Here is a 15,670-nt window from a genome sequence, read left to right as displayed (position 1 = left end):
ATCCATCCTTCCATCCATCCATCCATCCATCCATCCATCCATCCATCTATTCATCCATCCATCCATCCATCCATACATACATACATCTATTCATCCATCCATCCATCCATCCATCCATCCATCCATCCATCCATCTATTCATCCATCCATCCATCCATCTATCCATCCATCTATTCATCCATCTATCCATCCTTCCATCCTTCCATCTATCCATCTATTCATCCATCCATCCATCCATCCATATACACCAACTCATATAAAGATACACACACACACACACTCACACACAATTAGCCTGACATGCTCATCATGGTTTCGCCCTGAGCCGAGTGCCTTCACCCCCATGTAAAACGTGCTCTGTCTGGGTGACACCGTCCCCGAGGCTCCCTATGTAACGATGTGCCCTGTGCGGGTGACGTCGCCCTGAGCCTGCCCGAGCCTGTCCTGCTCTCTGGCTAGCCTTGCCCACGCCCCCCTGCACCCTCCTGAGGACTCCATACCTATCAGCGCCGTCGAGTAGCCCTGGCTCTTCAGGAGTTTGGCAAAGGTGACCTCACTGGGGGGCAGCCCTCCAGAGGAAGCCGTGAAGATGTACACGCCAATTCTGTTCCACGACGCCATTCCTGAGGGGCCAACGGAAGACGCCCTTAAGAACCAGAGTGACCCTGGAGCTGGCCGTCCCCCGGGATGATGGTCACCTACCCGATCGCACCGAGTACCGGCCCGTCATGAAGGACGCCCTGCTCGGGGTGCACAGGGGAGACGCCGCCAGGTGCTGGGTCAGCTTGGCCCCCCCGCTGGCCAGCCGGTCAATGTTGGGTGTCCTGGGGTGAAAGAACCGCGCCATTGGTGAGGACCGTGCCAGCCAAGCTGACCTGGTCCCTCTGGGACACGGGGAACCCTCTCAGGGACCGAGGGCAACTGGTGTCACGTAGGGGAGGGGAGCAAGTGGGGGCACGGAACTCAAGATGGGAACCAAACCATGATCCACGTGGGTCCACTCATGTCCTCCAAGGGCACCGGGCTCCTGGTCCCTCTGGCCTTGGGGGACGGGAAGAGTGGACTCGTGGGACACAAGGGGGGCAAGGCTTGAATGCCAAGCAGACTGTTGCGATCCTCCTGAATCAGCCTCGGGAGCCCCTGGGGTTATAGGCGGGCGCCCCGGCACCCAGTTTGCAGGACTCTTTCAAAAACAACAAGTTCAATGCCGTCACCTGTGCTGTGAAGTTTAGCAAGTTGCTTGATTTCCTGTCCCTCACTGTCTTTATCCGTCAACCACGAATAAACACAATAACCCGACAAGCTGAACAGCTAAAAAATAAGTGAATAAATGCCTAAAAGTTAAGAAGATTCAGGCGTAACGTGAGGTACCCTTGGCGATGTCTTATGAGCAAGTTGTTCTTATTATTTTTCGAAGAATCATCCAGTTTTAGAGCTGGGTGCCCTCTCTTTTAATTTAGGTTATACTGGTCTTCTGCACAGGGAGCAGGGTTTATTCACTGTTCACGAGAGAAAAGGAATCTGGAACTCCCATCGCCTATCACACAGCGACCACAGGGCCCTTGCATGACATCCAGAGTGATGGTAGTTCTAGGCGCAGGGCTTCCCAACCCTATGTCCTCCTCCAGGAGGTGCTTGTTAATACCCGTGAGCTGGGTGCCCCGAATCTGCCCCACCTTGTGTTCTCCCCACTGTTGGAGTTATCCCTGGTTTTTAAAAAGCTGTACCACCGTAGAATGTGACATTGCTCCTCGTGGGTTTTTGGCCAGGGCTAGGGTCTGAATGCAAGTGATGCCCTGAATCTCCTGTGTGGAAGCCTAGCCCCAAGGTGATGGTATTAGGAGGTAGGATCTGTGAGGGGAGATTCTCATGAATAGGGTTGGTGCCTCAGAGAGTCCCCTGCCCGTCCACCACGGAGGACCCAGGAGAAGGCCCCTCTGGGAGCAGGAAGCAGCCACAGCTGACCCCGGTCAGCCCCACCTGGACCTCGGGCTGCAGCCTCAAGGGCTGAGAGCAGGACATGTTTTGCTGATAAGCCCCCCGGGCTGGGGTGTCCTGTTCCTGCAGCCCACGTGGCCCAGGAGAGTGCAGGTGGGTTGGAGATGGACAGAGAGCCGGGTGGTGGGTCTTGAAGTGACAATAAAGGTCCCTAAGCTCCGATGAGCTGGCACAGGCTCGGGACCACCTGGAACCCAGCCAGATGCCCAAGAAAAGACACGGAACGGGACGAAAGGGGGGACAGGGGGACCGTCGGCAGAGCCAAGAGAACATCTGGAGGGGCGCACTCACTCCTGTGGTGGCTTTGAGGTCTTCCAGGTCAAGCCCAAACTCAGGGACAATCCACGCTCCCCGTTTCTCCCTGTGTGCACATAAAGCCACGCCCGGGGGTGCCCCACTTGAAGGGACTTCCACATTGCCCTGCGGTCTGAGCTCTGTCCCTCCGCGTCCACCTCTACGGGAGCCCGTTGCCGGTGAACAGCGCCACGTGCCCACCCAGGAGCCGGGCGTGCAAACCTGAGAGTCTTGTTCCCGTAGCACCCAGGGTCTCCGATGCCAAGGTCGTCCGCCATCAACAGGACGATGTTCGGCCTTGACGTTGTGTGGCTCTGGGTTCCCCCCAGAAATACCAGCAGGAGGAAAAGGACCCTCATCTTCCTGCAAAAGAGAATTGAAAGACGCCGGTAGCATGGGGTGGGGTGGGGCGGGGGGTCCCCTCTTCCTTCTCTGTGACCCTCCGTCCTCCTTCTGCAGATTTATAAGAGGCCACACGTATGTCCCAGCCACCCCAGACGCCATAGGCTCCAAAGACACTTAGGTCTAGGAAATTGCTACTCAACAACTTCATTCTTGGTCTGGGAACAGAGGTCAGTTGGTAGGGTGCTTGCCTCGCATGCACAAGGCCCTGGGGCAGGGGTGCCTCGCATGCACAAGGCCCTGGGGCAGGGGAGGAGGGGAGGAGGAGGAGGAGGAGGGGGGAGGAGGGGGAGGAGGAGGAGGAAGAAGAGGAGGAGGAGAGGGAGGAGGAGGAGGAGGAGGAGGAGGGGGAGGAGGGGAGGGGGGAGGAGGAGGAGGAGGAGGGGAGGAGGGGAGGAGGGGGAGGAGGGAGGGGAAGAAGAGGAGAGGAGAGGGAGGAGGAGGAGGAGGAGGAGGAGGGGAGGAGGGGGAGGGGAGGAGGAGGAGGAGGAGGGGGAGGAGGGGGAGGAGGAGGAGGAGGGGGAGGAGGAGGAGGAGGAGGGGGGAGGAGGAGGAGGGAGGAGGAGGAGAAGGAGGAGGAGAAGGAGGAGGAGGAGAAGGAGGAGGGGGAGGAGGGGAGGAGGAGGAGGAAGGAAGAGGAGGAGGAGAGGGAGGAGGAGGAGGAGGAGGAGGGGGAGGAGGGGGAGGGGGAGGAGGAGGAGGAGGAGGGGGAGGGAGGGGAGGAGGAGGAGGGAGGGGGAGGAGGAGGAGGAGGAGGGGGAGGAGGAGGAGGAGGAGGAGGAGGAGGAGGAGGAGGAGGAGGGGGAGGAGGAGGAGGGAGGAGGAGGGGGAGGGGGAGGGGAGGAGGGGAGGGGGAGGAGGAGGGGGAGGGGGAGGGAGGAGGGGGAGGAGGGGGAGGAGGAGGAGGAGGAGGGGGAGGAGGGGGAGGAGGAGGAGAGGGGGGGAGGAGGGGGAGGGGGAGGGGGGGAGGGGGAGGGGGAGGGGGAGGGGGAGGGGGGAGGGGGAGGGGGAGGGGGAGGGGGGAGGGGGAGGGGAGGGGAGGGGAGGGGGGGGGAGGAGGGGGGAGGAGGGGGGGAGGAGGGGGAGGAGGGGGAGGAGGGGGAGGGGAGGAGGGGGAGGGAGGGGAGGAGGAGGGGAGGGCAGGGGGGGAGGGGGGGAGGAGGGGGAGGGAGGGGGAGGGGGAGGGGGGAGGGGGAGGGGGAGGGGGAGGGGGAGGGGGAGGAGGAGGAGAAAGAATAAACTTCATTCTCTTTCTAGTGTGTTTATTTGCAAAACACGCAGTTGCTTCCAAGCGGCCGGCCAAGATCTTTCCTTCCTAACCTGGACCCAAACTGGACTTTATGCTCAGAAAACTATCCCCGAGGCCCGCAGATCTCGCCAACCCAACACCAACGGAGCCTCCGACCACGCCCCATCATCTCTGTTGGAGGAGTTCGGAGTTTGCTCATTGAGTAAACCCAGGGCCACCAACAGCTCAGGGGGAACAGGGCCGACTTCAGGACGGGACGGGGCTGCGAGGGGGGACCCAGCAGAGCCACAGCAAGGTGCGCGGGTGACGGGCAGAACTGCTGAGCAGGATGGGATACCCTCAGGCCTCCTCAGTCCTCCACCCGTCAACACTTCAGTTCCCTTGGCTACTCGGCGGGGCCTGACCTTGTCCATCCGGCTTTGCGCTTTTTAAGTGGATTTTTTCCCCCCACCATGTTTGCTCTGCCTTCCCGTTGAGGTATTCACGACCCTCCAGAGTGAGGCCGCCCGCAAATTTCCTTGGCAGGTCTCCTGTGAGTCAATGAAGATTGACTCGATTGTTTTACTGAGACTCAGCAAGAAAGCACTCACAATACCAAGTGGACGGCAAGGTCATGAGCTACCGTCGTCCTGCAGGCTGCAGGAGGGGACAGGCAGGGTCTCTTCTCCGCTGCAGGATGGGCGTCTGGGGATGGATGAGCCAGGGTTGGAGGGAGCATGTTCTATTATACATACGCTGCAGGATGCTTAGATGGGTGAGGGTGTGGGTTCAGGATCATGGGTCCCCCCAGGTGAGAATTATCATCCCCTGTGACATTGTTATGGTTTAGACATGAAAAAGCTCATGTGTGAGACCATGCAAGAATGTTCAGAGGTGCAATAATAAGACTATGGGAGCTGTAAACTAAAAAGTGGATTAATCCACCTGAATGGACTCACTGGGTGGTGACTGCAGCAGGTGGGGTGTCGCTGGAGGAGGGGGTCCCTGGGCTGTGCCTTTGGGGTCTCTGTCCTGTCCCTGGTGAGCAGAGCTCTCTCTGCTCCCTGGTGCCCTGTCCTGAGCTGCTCTCCTCCTCCAGGCCCTGCCGCCATCTTGTTCTGCCTCCCCTTGGGCCAGAGCCATGGAGTCGGCCAACCGTGGTCTGAACCTCTGGAACCGTGAGCCCCAAATAAACATTTCCTCCTCTAAATAGTCCTTGTCAGGTCTTTTGGTCACATTAATGAAGAAGCCAACTCAAACATCCATCTTTAATGTAAAATCTTTTGCTGCCTGAGCTGGGGGGCTATGAGTACTGAGCTTGGAGTTGAAAGTCCCAACAGAATCGTAGCTCCTTCCTCACACACCTGTTGACAAAGAGCGAGGAGAGGTCCACCTTGTGAACGGGTTTGTAAGGGACTGGTCTCAACAGATGATGAGTCCACCAAATGGTTCTTCCATGGAAGACACCATCCCACCCCTAGAATCACCCTTGAGAGACCATTTTCCATTGCAATCCATTATTTAACTTATGCTGCCACCGGTAAACCCAGACTTCATCCCCATATCCATGAGGGGAGAAAAAAAAGAATTCCAAGTACGATCAGCAACATCCAAACAGAGCAAGCTTCCGTCTAAACAGCCGGCTGGGTGTGATTTAACCCCAGCAACTCAGGAGGCTGAGGCAGGAGGATCAGCAAGATGGAGGCCAGCCTCAGCAGCTTAGTAAGACCCTGTCTCAAAATAGCAAAATGAAAAGGCTGGGGACGTAGCTCAGTGTCAAAGTGCCCCTGGGTTATGTCCCCAGCACCAAAACAAAACAACACCTCTCCTAACGTCAGCACCACGGCAAGCACGAGGTTTTAACAGAGGACATCATCCTGTACCTGAACCAGCGATCCAAAGACTTGTCCATTTCAGTCCTCTGATTCCAGGGAATTCATTCTTTATCTGGTAAATCCAGGGGGCCAAATCTCCATCATCTGGGCACCACAGGAAGAGTACCAGCGTCTCGCTCCACCATGGCTCTGTCTGAACCCAAATCCGAGAATCCCTACTGCCACCCATGGGTACCGCAGAGCCAGGCTTTACTAATGCTCTCCATCTTCTTAGGACCCTTTGGTCCCCTCTCCCTTTGAAATATCTTCCACTTCCATAAAAAAAAAATGCAAACTCAATTTCCCTCGATTCCCTTCCTTGAAAGATAAGCAAGCAAGGAAATAAGTCATGCATGCAGTTTTGTTAGTTTTTCCATGATTACTTGTTTTATGTTTTTGATTGGCACCTCCTGTTTGCGAATATTTATGAGATACAACACGCTCTTCTGATGCACGTATGTATTGGGTGATGATCAACCCCAGGACCCTGAGCATATCCATGCCCCCGAACATTGATCATTCCTTTATTATGAGTAGATTCAAAACCCTCTCTTGTAATTATCTCGAGATACACAGTGCATTATTGGAAGTCGTAGCCAGAGCGATTCAAGAAAAAGAATCAAAGGAAGGAATCCAACTCCCCCCGTTTACAGGCGGTGTGGTCTTGTATACAGAAAACCCTCAAGACTTCACCAGAAAACCGTTGGCACTAATAAACAGACTTGGGAAACTTGTAGGATCCAAAGCCCAGTTGCACTCCTCTCTGCTAACAGTGGGCTGAGAAAGGAAGCAAGAATTCTTTTTGCACTAGCTGCAAAAATAAAATGAAACACTCAGTTTGTTCTTGTTAGCTATTTGCTCTTTCCTCTCTCTCTCCTTAATTTGGTAGCTTCTGTTTTTTTCGGGAGCTAGTAAAATGAGCCCAGAATTGAAAGTCGGGTACGGATTCACCTGGGGTCACCAGCTAGCGGGTTTTATCCATGAGCTCCGACCCCCTTCTGAATCCCTCTCCTCCCCATCATCCTGAGATGCCACCTTGACCACAGGGCACTCGGTTAGGATAACAGAAATAAAAGGTTGCCAGGATGATAAAGTGGTAGACAGAGGTCACTTGCTGGCTGACCTAATCTATTTTCTGCCACCCAAAGCAATTCACCAGCAGATCCACCAGATCCACTTCCATTCCACAAATGCATATGGCGACCATCCCGGGAAGAAGATGGTGGGGCAGTCTTGGGGTTGAGTGGGACACAGAACCATCCAACAGCGCTCTGATCATCCAGTCAGGGATTCGCAGGCAGAGAACAGTTCTGAGAACCCCCAGCTCAATTGGGGGTCATTCGTCCAGCACTGGATTTGTGCGCTGGGTTTTTTATCCTGCCACTTGACTGAACTGGTTTGTTAGTCCAACAGTCTTCTGGAGGGCGTCCTATATAAAGAAGCTCTCTCTTACAAACAAGGATCCGTTAACTTCCTGCTTTCCAATGGACATACCCATTTTCTTCTTTTTCTTGTCTAATTGCTCTGGCCAGGACTTCTACTAATGCATGATGGATCTAAAAATAACCAGGAGAGGGAATTTGGTGTTTGTGACCTTGCTTTTGGTGTTTCTCCCTGCTCTCCTGGGGGAACACCTGGCTCCCTGCAGGCTGGGGCTGGTCTTTCCAATGGAAGGTGTAAATTCAATATGGCGCCCCTGGAGGAACAAGGGCCAAGAATTTTATGTACAGATTCTGGGCAGAGTCAGGATCAGGAAATAAAAGCCATTGGTCAGGAAGGTAGTCCTCGGTCTTGTGTAACACAAGGAGTGTATGAGCATGCACACACACACACACACATACGTGCACACACACACACACATGCATGCACACATACGTGCACACACACACATGCACGCACACACATGTGCACACACACATGCATGCACACACACGTGCACACACACGTGCATACTCACACAGAGGCAACTAGCATTTTATATGAAGTAATGAATTGTGGGTTTAAGCTCTGGGTCAAAAGCCCCAGAGTTCTTTGAAGACGTCTGCAGGATAACTGAGGAGCTGAGCTGCTTGGGTGAGGTGAGTTTACCGGGAGGGAGATGCGCCGAAAGTCGTGAGCCACTTGAGCACAATACGGAAACAGAAATGGCGGGAAAAGTCACCCAAGGCTCCTGGCACAAGACATTTAAGCCTGTGTTCAAAACAGACGTGGGGGCGACATAAAATCCTTAGAATTCATTACATTACAAAGGCCCACTCCCACGAGCCGTGGCCTGAGAAACTGTCCTAGGTGCAGAGACGGTTCAATGCATGCTCCTGTGCTTGCTAGCCTTGGAACCACAAGCCTAGGAAGCCAGGCACAGTGACGCCCACCTGTAATCCCAGTGGCTCGGGAGGTTGAGGCAGGAGGATCACAAATCAGAGGCCAGCCTCTACAACTTAGCAAGGCCCTACGCAACTTAATGGAAAACCTGTCTCTAAATAAAATCCAAAAAACAAGGTGACATTGACCCTTGTTGGTATAATCCCACCAGGAGCTTGGTACCACGGGAGGCAGGCAGGAGAGGGACAGGTTCAATCGGTAGACTCGAGGTACAACCAAATGCATGGGATATACAGAGGGAGCCCAGGATGATGACCTTGACCTTGCTCCTGAGCAGATTTTTTTTTTTTACTGAAATTGAACCCCCAAAGGATAAAAGCACATTAATAATATTAACGTCTGCACTCATCTCTGAACCCCGGAATGGTCTTGCTCAGCTCCGTGGCACGGCAGAGCACTAACGACACTTCCCAACCGTGCCTGGCGTGGCTATTATTAGGGCTAGGATGTGAGTTATCATCTAGCCCACGTGAAGAAGGTGTGGGAATTGAAGTTTGTTAAGAGCCACTTAGAATCCCGCTGCATATAAATTAGCACCACCTAAAGTCACCAGATGACCTTTTTCTATTTTAAATTAATTTTTCCCTACAAGCAAGCCTTAGAAAAAAAAGGTGTTTATAAAGAGGTTTCAAACGAACAGAGTCAGTTGATGCAAAAGTACTTAAAAATTAAATGGAAGCATACCATTCCGACATATGAGGAGCACAGCACATTCACAGAAAACCTGCATGATTTCCCCCTTTAAAAATTAAATTATTTTTTTCTGAACACCCTTAATTTGGCATAAGAGCCAAGGAAAAAAAAATCTTTTTTTTTGGAGAAATCAGCTATTCATAAAACACAATTATTATGAAGAAGGGAGACAAAGGAACATTTTCATAACTAGAGATGCAATTCTATTCAATTTGTTCATTAAGAGAAAAATGAACGTTGTGCTTACATAACGGGAAACTTCACCTTGGCGGGGAAAATGTTCCCGATCGGTTTTCTTATTGGGGAACGAGGCTGACGGGGGGTTGGGGTGGGGAACCTCCACGAGAAGCCACACATTTTTGGAAAAGAAAATGCAAGACTCTTGTTCAGCCTGAGCCCTGCGGAATGCATGGGTTTTGGCTTGCAAGGTGTGATCCTCTAAGAGAGGTCCTTTTTAAATTGATAAAGAAAGGTAGCCTCGTGCAAAATTGGCAAAAACCCATCTGCAGCCGGCATCGCTACCGACTTCAATGCCTCATCAAATCACTTGTGATTTTTGTAAGATAAGCGTTCGGATGTCTCTGCTTCCGTAAACCTCTTCTAATAGGCTATTCAGCCCGAGCGGATACCTGGCTCTTTGTATTTTAAAATATGCTCAGTGACACCTAACTAGATTCTGCAAGAAGAAGACTCTCCTGTGGACTGCACCTTGCTTTTCTGCCTCCTCTCGGTTGGTCCACCTCACACAGCCTCGGGACAAAGTGGAGGCTCAGAGACCAAAGGGTCCAGACACAGTGCCTACTGTTCAGGTAGCCGGTCACATTTGCACACGTCACTCCATCCTGATTTCTGCCATCCAACAACCAAAGGGCCCCTTCCCAGTCTACAGCCCCGTGATGTTTGCGATTCTATCATCTGATGGCTTTTCTCGAGTCTAACTGGAACGGACTCCATTACTTTCTAACAAGGAAGGACGGGGGTGAACTCGGTGAGTATCTATCAGCACACAGTGAGAAATTCAACAGGCAGCGTGAAAAGCAGGGACAAAGGAGTATGTGACATCCCTTGTGTTCAGCTGCTGACATAAACGTGCTCCCTGATTTTCAGGGTACAGCTCTGCCTGTCTCGACGGGCTCTCGTTACCAGAGATGCACTTTGAGACTGCATCTCTGGAAGACAGGTACCCAAAAGAGAGCTCTGGTTGATGGGTAGCACAGACGTGACTGAATCTGTCATGAGGGCAGATACCTTTCAGCCCAGTGCAGAAGCTGGGGAATTTCTCAAATTAATGGTTCTGTTGCCTCCTAATGACCCAGCCAAATTCAACCTCACTAGCAAAAGCGGTGGTGGGAAGCAAAGGATTCAGACAGGCAGCATGACAGTAATATCAAAGGCAACAATATCAGCAACACAGAGCCTTCAGAGAGTAGTGAACCGCCAGCCGAGAGCTACCCATTCTAGACACACTTCCAATCACCAATATGGCGGACATGGTTTCCACCCCCATTTAACAGATGATAGAACTGAGGCTGAGAGGTGAAATCAAATGCTCAGGATTACAATGGCAAGTGACAGATGAAATGCAACTCCTAGCCCAGCTCTGCCTGACTCTGAACCAGCTCCCAGAAAAATGGAGGGCGCTATGCACCCCCAAATTGGAAAAGATTGGGACATCGTCCGGCTGGAGGGAGTCTTCTAATGTATTGTGCATGTGGCTGGGTGGTGTGAATAATGAGCAGCAAATATAGAATTCATCATATTCATCATGAAGAGTACTTACTGTAGAAATTTGTATCAGCTGTGCAATTATAAAGGGGAATTGTAGAAAACGAGAAGCCAGATGCTTAGCTGCTATTAATATCAATCTTGGGGACTCCTGACCACGGTTAGAGCATTCTTTATCTTGGCTATTTGCAAGATTAAAATTTACAAACATACAGACACTTTCAAAGAAGCTGTATAACAGGTTTGGTAACTCTACGTGGTATTTTGCTTTCTTTGCTCCTGTTTATGAAATATAACAGATGAAAACTTTTATTCATCACACAATTTATCACTGAATTCTAAATAAGTGAAAACATGCAATTTTGGCACACTATGGATATAAATTATAAATTGTGTGTGTGTTACCACATGTGTGTGCATATATATATATAGAACAGCATATGCCAATCCATACAACTTCCTTTGTTTATGTATAGATAGGCACAGATAGATAAATAGAGCATAGATCTAGATATAAGCATAGATTATACACATGTACACATATGACATCTTGTTTCAGTCAGCTTTTTTTTATTGCTGTGACCAAAAGACCTGAAAAGTATAATTTTTGAGGAAAAAAACTTTATTTGGGGGCTCCTGGTATCAGAGATTCAGTCCATGGCTGGCTGACTCCATGGCTCTGGCCCAAGGGGAGGCAGAACAAAATGGCGGCAGGGCCTGGAGGAGGAGAGCAGCTCAGGACAGGGCACCAGGGAACAGAGAGAGCTCTGCTCACCAGGGACAGGACAGAGACCCCAAAGGCACAGCCCAGGGACCCCCTCCTCCAGCCACCCCCCACCTGCTGCAGTCACCACCCAGTGAGTCCATCCAAGTGGATTAATCCACTGATTAGGTCAAGACTCTCATGACTTGATCATTTCATCTCTGAACATTCTTGTATGAGCTCACATTTGAGCTTTATTGGATGCTTCATATCTAAACCATAACACACCTGAAAGAATTATTTTAAAGGTCAATGTATATCAATGCTATAAAAGTTAGCATTCCAATGTTTTCACAAATATCACCAAACAATGAACTCCTGATGTTTTTTTAAATTTTCCTACTAAATAGTTGAATCTATAACACAGAGTTCTGTGTTTATATTTCATGGCCTCCTTGGAAGGCAAAAGATGATTAGCAGTTCACCCACTCTGTGCATAACAGTTCATAATTATAGTATGCAAATATTTAGTCACAGTATCATACTCCCTAGAAGATATGCAATGTCATGAAGTCTTGATAAAGCATCCGATTGTTAAAACTATATTTGTGAAATGAGTGGGTTGCCTTTTAATGCAAGTAGTTATCTTAATGATAAACCGCACATTTCTTTTTCTCCCTTCTGCAAACCCAAGAGCAAAGTGCATTGTTTCAATGGAATGGCACCCTCCAAAGAAGCAGGCACATGTGTAAATGTGAATAACAAACATTGGTTATGCCCATAAGCAATTCCACTGCCTTTAGTGTTCTTGTGCTTTGGGAGACTGAATCCTTTTCAAATATTTTCTTTTTTTCTGAAGTCTGTTCTAGTCTCTGAGTGTGAGTGATGCCTCTCAAGCTCAGTGGACTGGGGCTGATTATAGTAAGTGACCACAGTGTGCATTCCTCCTCCAAACACAGATGTCATACATTTGAGGGAGCTCAATGCTGGCATCCAATGCTGCTTCCCTTCTCTCTGCCTTTTCCTATGACAGACTCAAGTTTAAAGACCAAAAAATTCCCTATGAAGGCCACATCCCCATAGGACCTAAGGGATGCTCAGGTTTGAAGTCATTGGTTAGGGGACGGAATCCCGAGGGGAGGCGTACAGAGAAGATAAGGATCTTGAAGACTGCCTTAAGAGCGATAACGAGCTAAGGGCCACGGGGCCGCCACTGACTTCAGGGTCAATTCTCCTTCCTTGGTCACCATCTCCTCCTCCCTTGTAGCCTCTTCCCTACCCTCTATAACTATCCATTCTCCTTTTATTTGTTCTGTCCTCTTAGTTCCTTTCCTGTTGAACAAAAAGATATGTCTTTCCTTGCATATCCACAATGGCTTCCAACATTACACCTGGCCTTAGGAAACAGTAGCAAGATGCATTCAGGAAACAAGTTCTGGTGCAACTTTCATCTCCTTTGCTAGAGGTATCCGAGGATCAGAGCTAGAAATAATAGCACAATGTTACTCCACCTCCGGAGACCGTTTCGGCAAATAGGCATTGCTTGGGGATCTCACGGGGAGGAACAGAGCTTGGGTCGAGACAGAATTGGAAGAGTGGAGTCTTCCAGAATGCACTGGCCAAAACACCACAGAAGACCTTCATCTCGTCTGTTTTGGTTAAAATATGGTTTGTCCCCTCCAAAGGTACTCCCCATCACTAACCATCGGGGAAAGGCAAATCAAAAGCATAGCAAGAGATTACGTCACACCTGTCAAAATGGCTGTTATCCCACAGAGAGAAAGAAAGAAATCACAAAGAGAGAGTATTGGAGAGGATTGGGGGGGGGGGGGAGACACCTGCTCACTGCTGCTGGGGACGTACAAATGCCCAGCCCCTTTGAAACCAGAGGGGCGGTCCCTTAATAAATTAAAAACAGAATTACCATATGGACCCCCTCCTCCAGCCTCACCCCACCTGCGACAGTCACCATTCCCGCTATTCAGTTCGAAAGCCTGGAACTCGGGTCTGCAGGGATCCCTGCCCGCCAGGGTATTCATGTGTGGCTGGCACAGGAAGTGAAGAAGACGCCCTACAGCAGGTGACACCCACTTACAAATGCCACACACATTCAGTGCGCTGCAGTCACCCGCGGGATTCTAGGCTTCAACTCATTCATTCAAATCTAGGTGTAGTGGAAACAGACAGTGAGTGCTCGTAGCTCTGTGGGCTGGGTCCTCCGTGGTGGAAGGGCAGGGGGCTCTCTGGGTCTCTTTTATGAGGACCCTCGTCCCATTCATGGGCTGCACCTCGGGAACTCAGCCCCTCCCAGAGCCCCCCCCTCCAACACCAGCACCTGGGGTGAGAATTGAACATGGGAACTTGGGGACACACACTCAGGTCACTGCACTGGTCAGAGGGCTGGTGCATCACTGTATTAGTCTTCCTGAGCTGCTGTAACAAAACACCCCATCCCGGGGAGGCTTATAGAGCACAGACCCCGACTGCTCTCAGCTCTGCAGCTGCAGCCCGAGGTCCAGGTGGGGCGGACACAGGGTCTGCTGAGGGCTGCTTCCTGGCTCCTAGGTGGTGCCTTCTCCTGGGTCCTCCGTGGTGGAAGGGCACAGGGCTCTCTGGGTCTCTTTTATAAGGACCCTCGTCCCATTCATAGGCTGCACCTTGTGAGCTCAGCTCCGTGCAAGGCAACACCTCCTAATACCATCAATTAGGTTTCCCAACAGAAAACATTTTGGGATCAGATCCATTCAGTTTACAGGAATCGGAGGGGGGGGAGTCAGAGAGTCAGAATTACAGCACCACAGCAGCCCCTATGCAAAGGAAAGCAACAAGTGCCCACTAAGCCACAGAATAGCAGTGTCCTTTGTCCCATTGACACATTCCAGGGGCACACAGTGAGGTTACCCTATCACTCGAAGGAGACCACAGAAGACATAAAAGACCAGAGACCCTTTAGCCGGACATTGACCTGCCTGGAGATTCCCAAGTCGTCATTTCTACGGATGGTTTGTGTGCATCGGGGTCCCAACTGGGGACAGGCAGGACACATGCTGAACTCTCCAGGACCTGGGGGGGGGGTGGCCTCCAGCGCTGGACAGCATGCTCTCTCCTTGGGGTCTCAAAATCCTTTGCAATGAAACGCTGTGCAATCAACACCCCTTTGGAGTATTTATTTATCCAGGTACAACTTGTAGGTGCGATTGCGTGAGACTTCTCTTAGCATCACGTCCTACAGATTCATCAATATTGTCACAAATGGCAGCCTTTTTGAAGGCTGAATACTATTCTATTATTGGTCACAATGTTTCATCCATTCATCCATTTTTTTGACAGGCACTTAAGTTGTTTCTTCCTGCATCTTGGCTTTTATGAATAATACTGCATTGAACATCGGGGCACGGGTGTGTCCATGAGGTGACAATTTCATTTCCTTTGGGTATGTACCCAGGGGAGAGGTGGCGGAGCCCTCGGGTAGGGTAGCTTCTTTCTAGATTCTTTAGCATCCTCCATATTGTATCCATTAATAGGAAGATATTTTTAAGACAAGAAAGGTAAAACTCAGAAAGGAGTGAGTTGAACGTTTTCCTGTAGTGCCTCTTAACGGGGTTAGTAATTGGCATGCCAAGGGTAGATTAATCAGGATGCAGTTCCTGAAAGAACTGCGTTGCATTCAGAAGATGTTTGACAGGTGTTATCGCCTGGAATTAGCCACTTTTCACTGGGGGCAGGAAACAGTAATAGAGGTGTCTTTAAATTTGAGTTTTGTTTTGCTTTTTTTTCTTTTTGCAAATTCAAATGTGTGTCTGCAGAAGAGAGGATTCCCCTGTCGGCTCAGAGACGGAGCACGGGCCTCGTAGAAAGCAATGAGCAGGATCTTATAAGAGCTGCCCAACTGTGCCCATCCTTATCCTCCCAGGTGGGGGACATAGCAAGAAGAATTACAGAATCATTCCTTTGCAACCAGACGATTCCATCCGTCCATAAGCAACATGGTCATCTAAGATGCACAGAAGCCGAAATGAAACAGAAAGGGGGACAGGCAACCCCCCAAAAAGAACCATCTTCCTCCTCCTCCTTTGCAAACGGCTTGGCGTGAAGCCCCTTGCTTTGCCCCGTGGACCGGAGTGAGAGCTCCTCACGGAGCGCTCTCGACAGGAAGATGATAATGAACCCCCAATTTGGCAACATGGTTTAATTATGGGTCATTGAGATGTTTGGAAACAGCCACAAAAGCGCTTTGCATCTTCCTGATTAGCCCCATTTATAACCCCTCCCGAACCCTCCCTCGCCAAATGTCGCAGAAAATCATTATAATCAATGGAAATCACCCAGCGACGGCAGATTTAAGAAACCAGTACCACCCAACACGGGTCG

The 15,670-nt window shown here is 50.7% G+C and overlaps 1 protein-coding gene across 3 annotated transcripts in view; it reads right to left on the bottom strand.

The window, feature by feature from the left end:
• The window catches only part of LOC114106838 (steryl-sulfatase), a 103,451-nt gene that overhangs the window by 48,272 nt on the left and 39,509 nt on the right, over positions 1 to 15,670 (bottom strand). For all 3 annotated transcript variants that reach the window (XM_071606586.1, XM_071606585.1, XM_071606584.1), the window contains exons 3-5: positions 2,515 to 2,655; positions 703 to 824; positions 501 to 623 (exon numbers count right to left, since the gene is read on the bottom strand). In XM_071606586.1, the coding sequence (XP_071462687.1) occupies positions 501 to 623; positions 703 to 824; positions 2,515 to 2,651 (382 nt within the window). In that variant the 5' untranslated portion in view covers positions 2,652 to 2,655. The remainder of the gene's footprint in view (positions 1 to 500; positions 624 to 702; positions 825 to 2,514; positions 2,656 to 15,670) is intronic.

This window comes from Marmota flaviventris, chromosome X (assembly GCF_047511675.1).
Source record: "Marmota flaviventris isolate mMarFla1 chromosome X, mMarFla1.hap1, whole genome shotgun sequence".
Classification (NCBI taxonomy): Eukaryota; Metazoa; Chordata; class Mammalia; order Rodentia; family Sciuridae; genus Marmota; species Marmota flaviventris.
The sequence above is the reverse complement of the archived record's forward strand: the minus strand, read 5'-3'. Positions and strand labels throughout refer to the sequence as shown.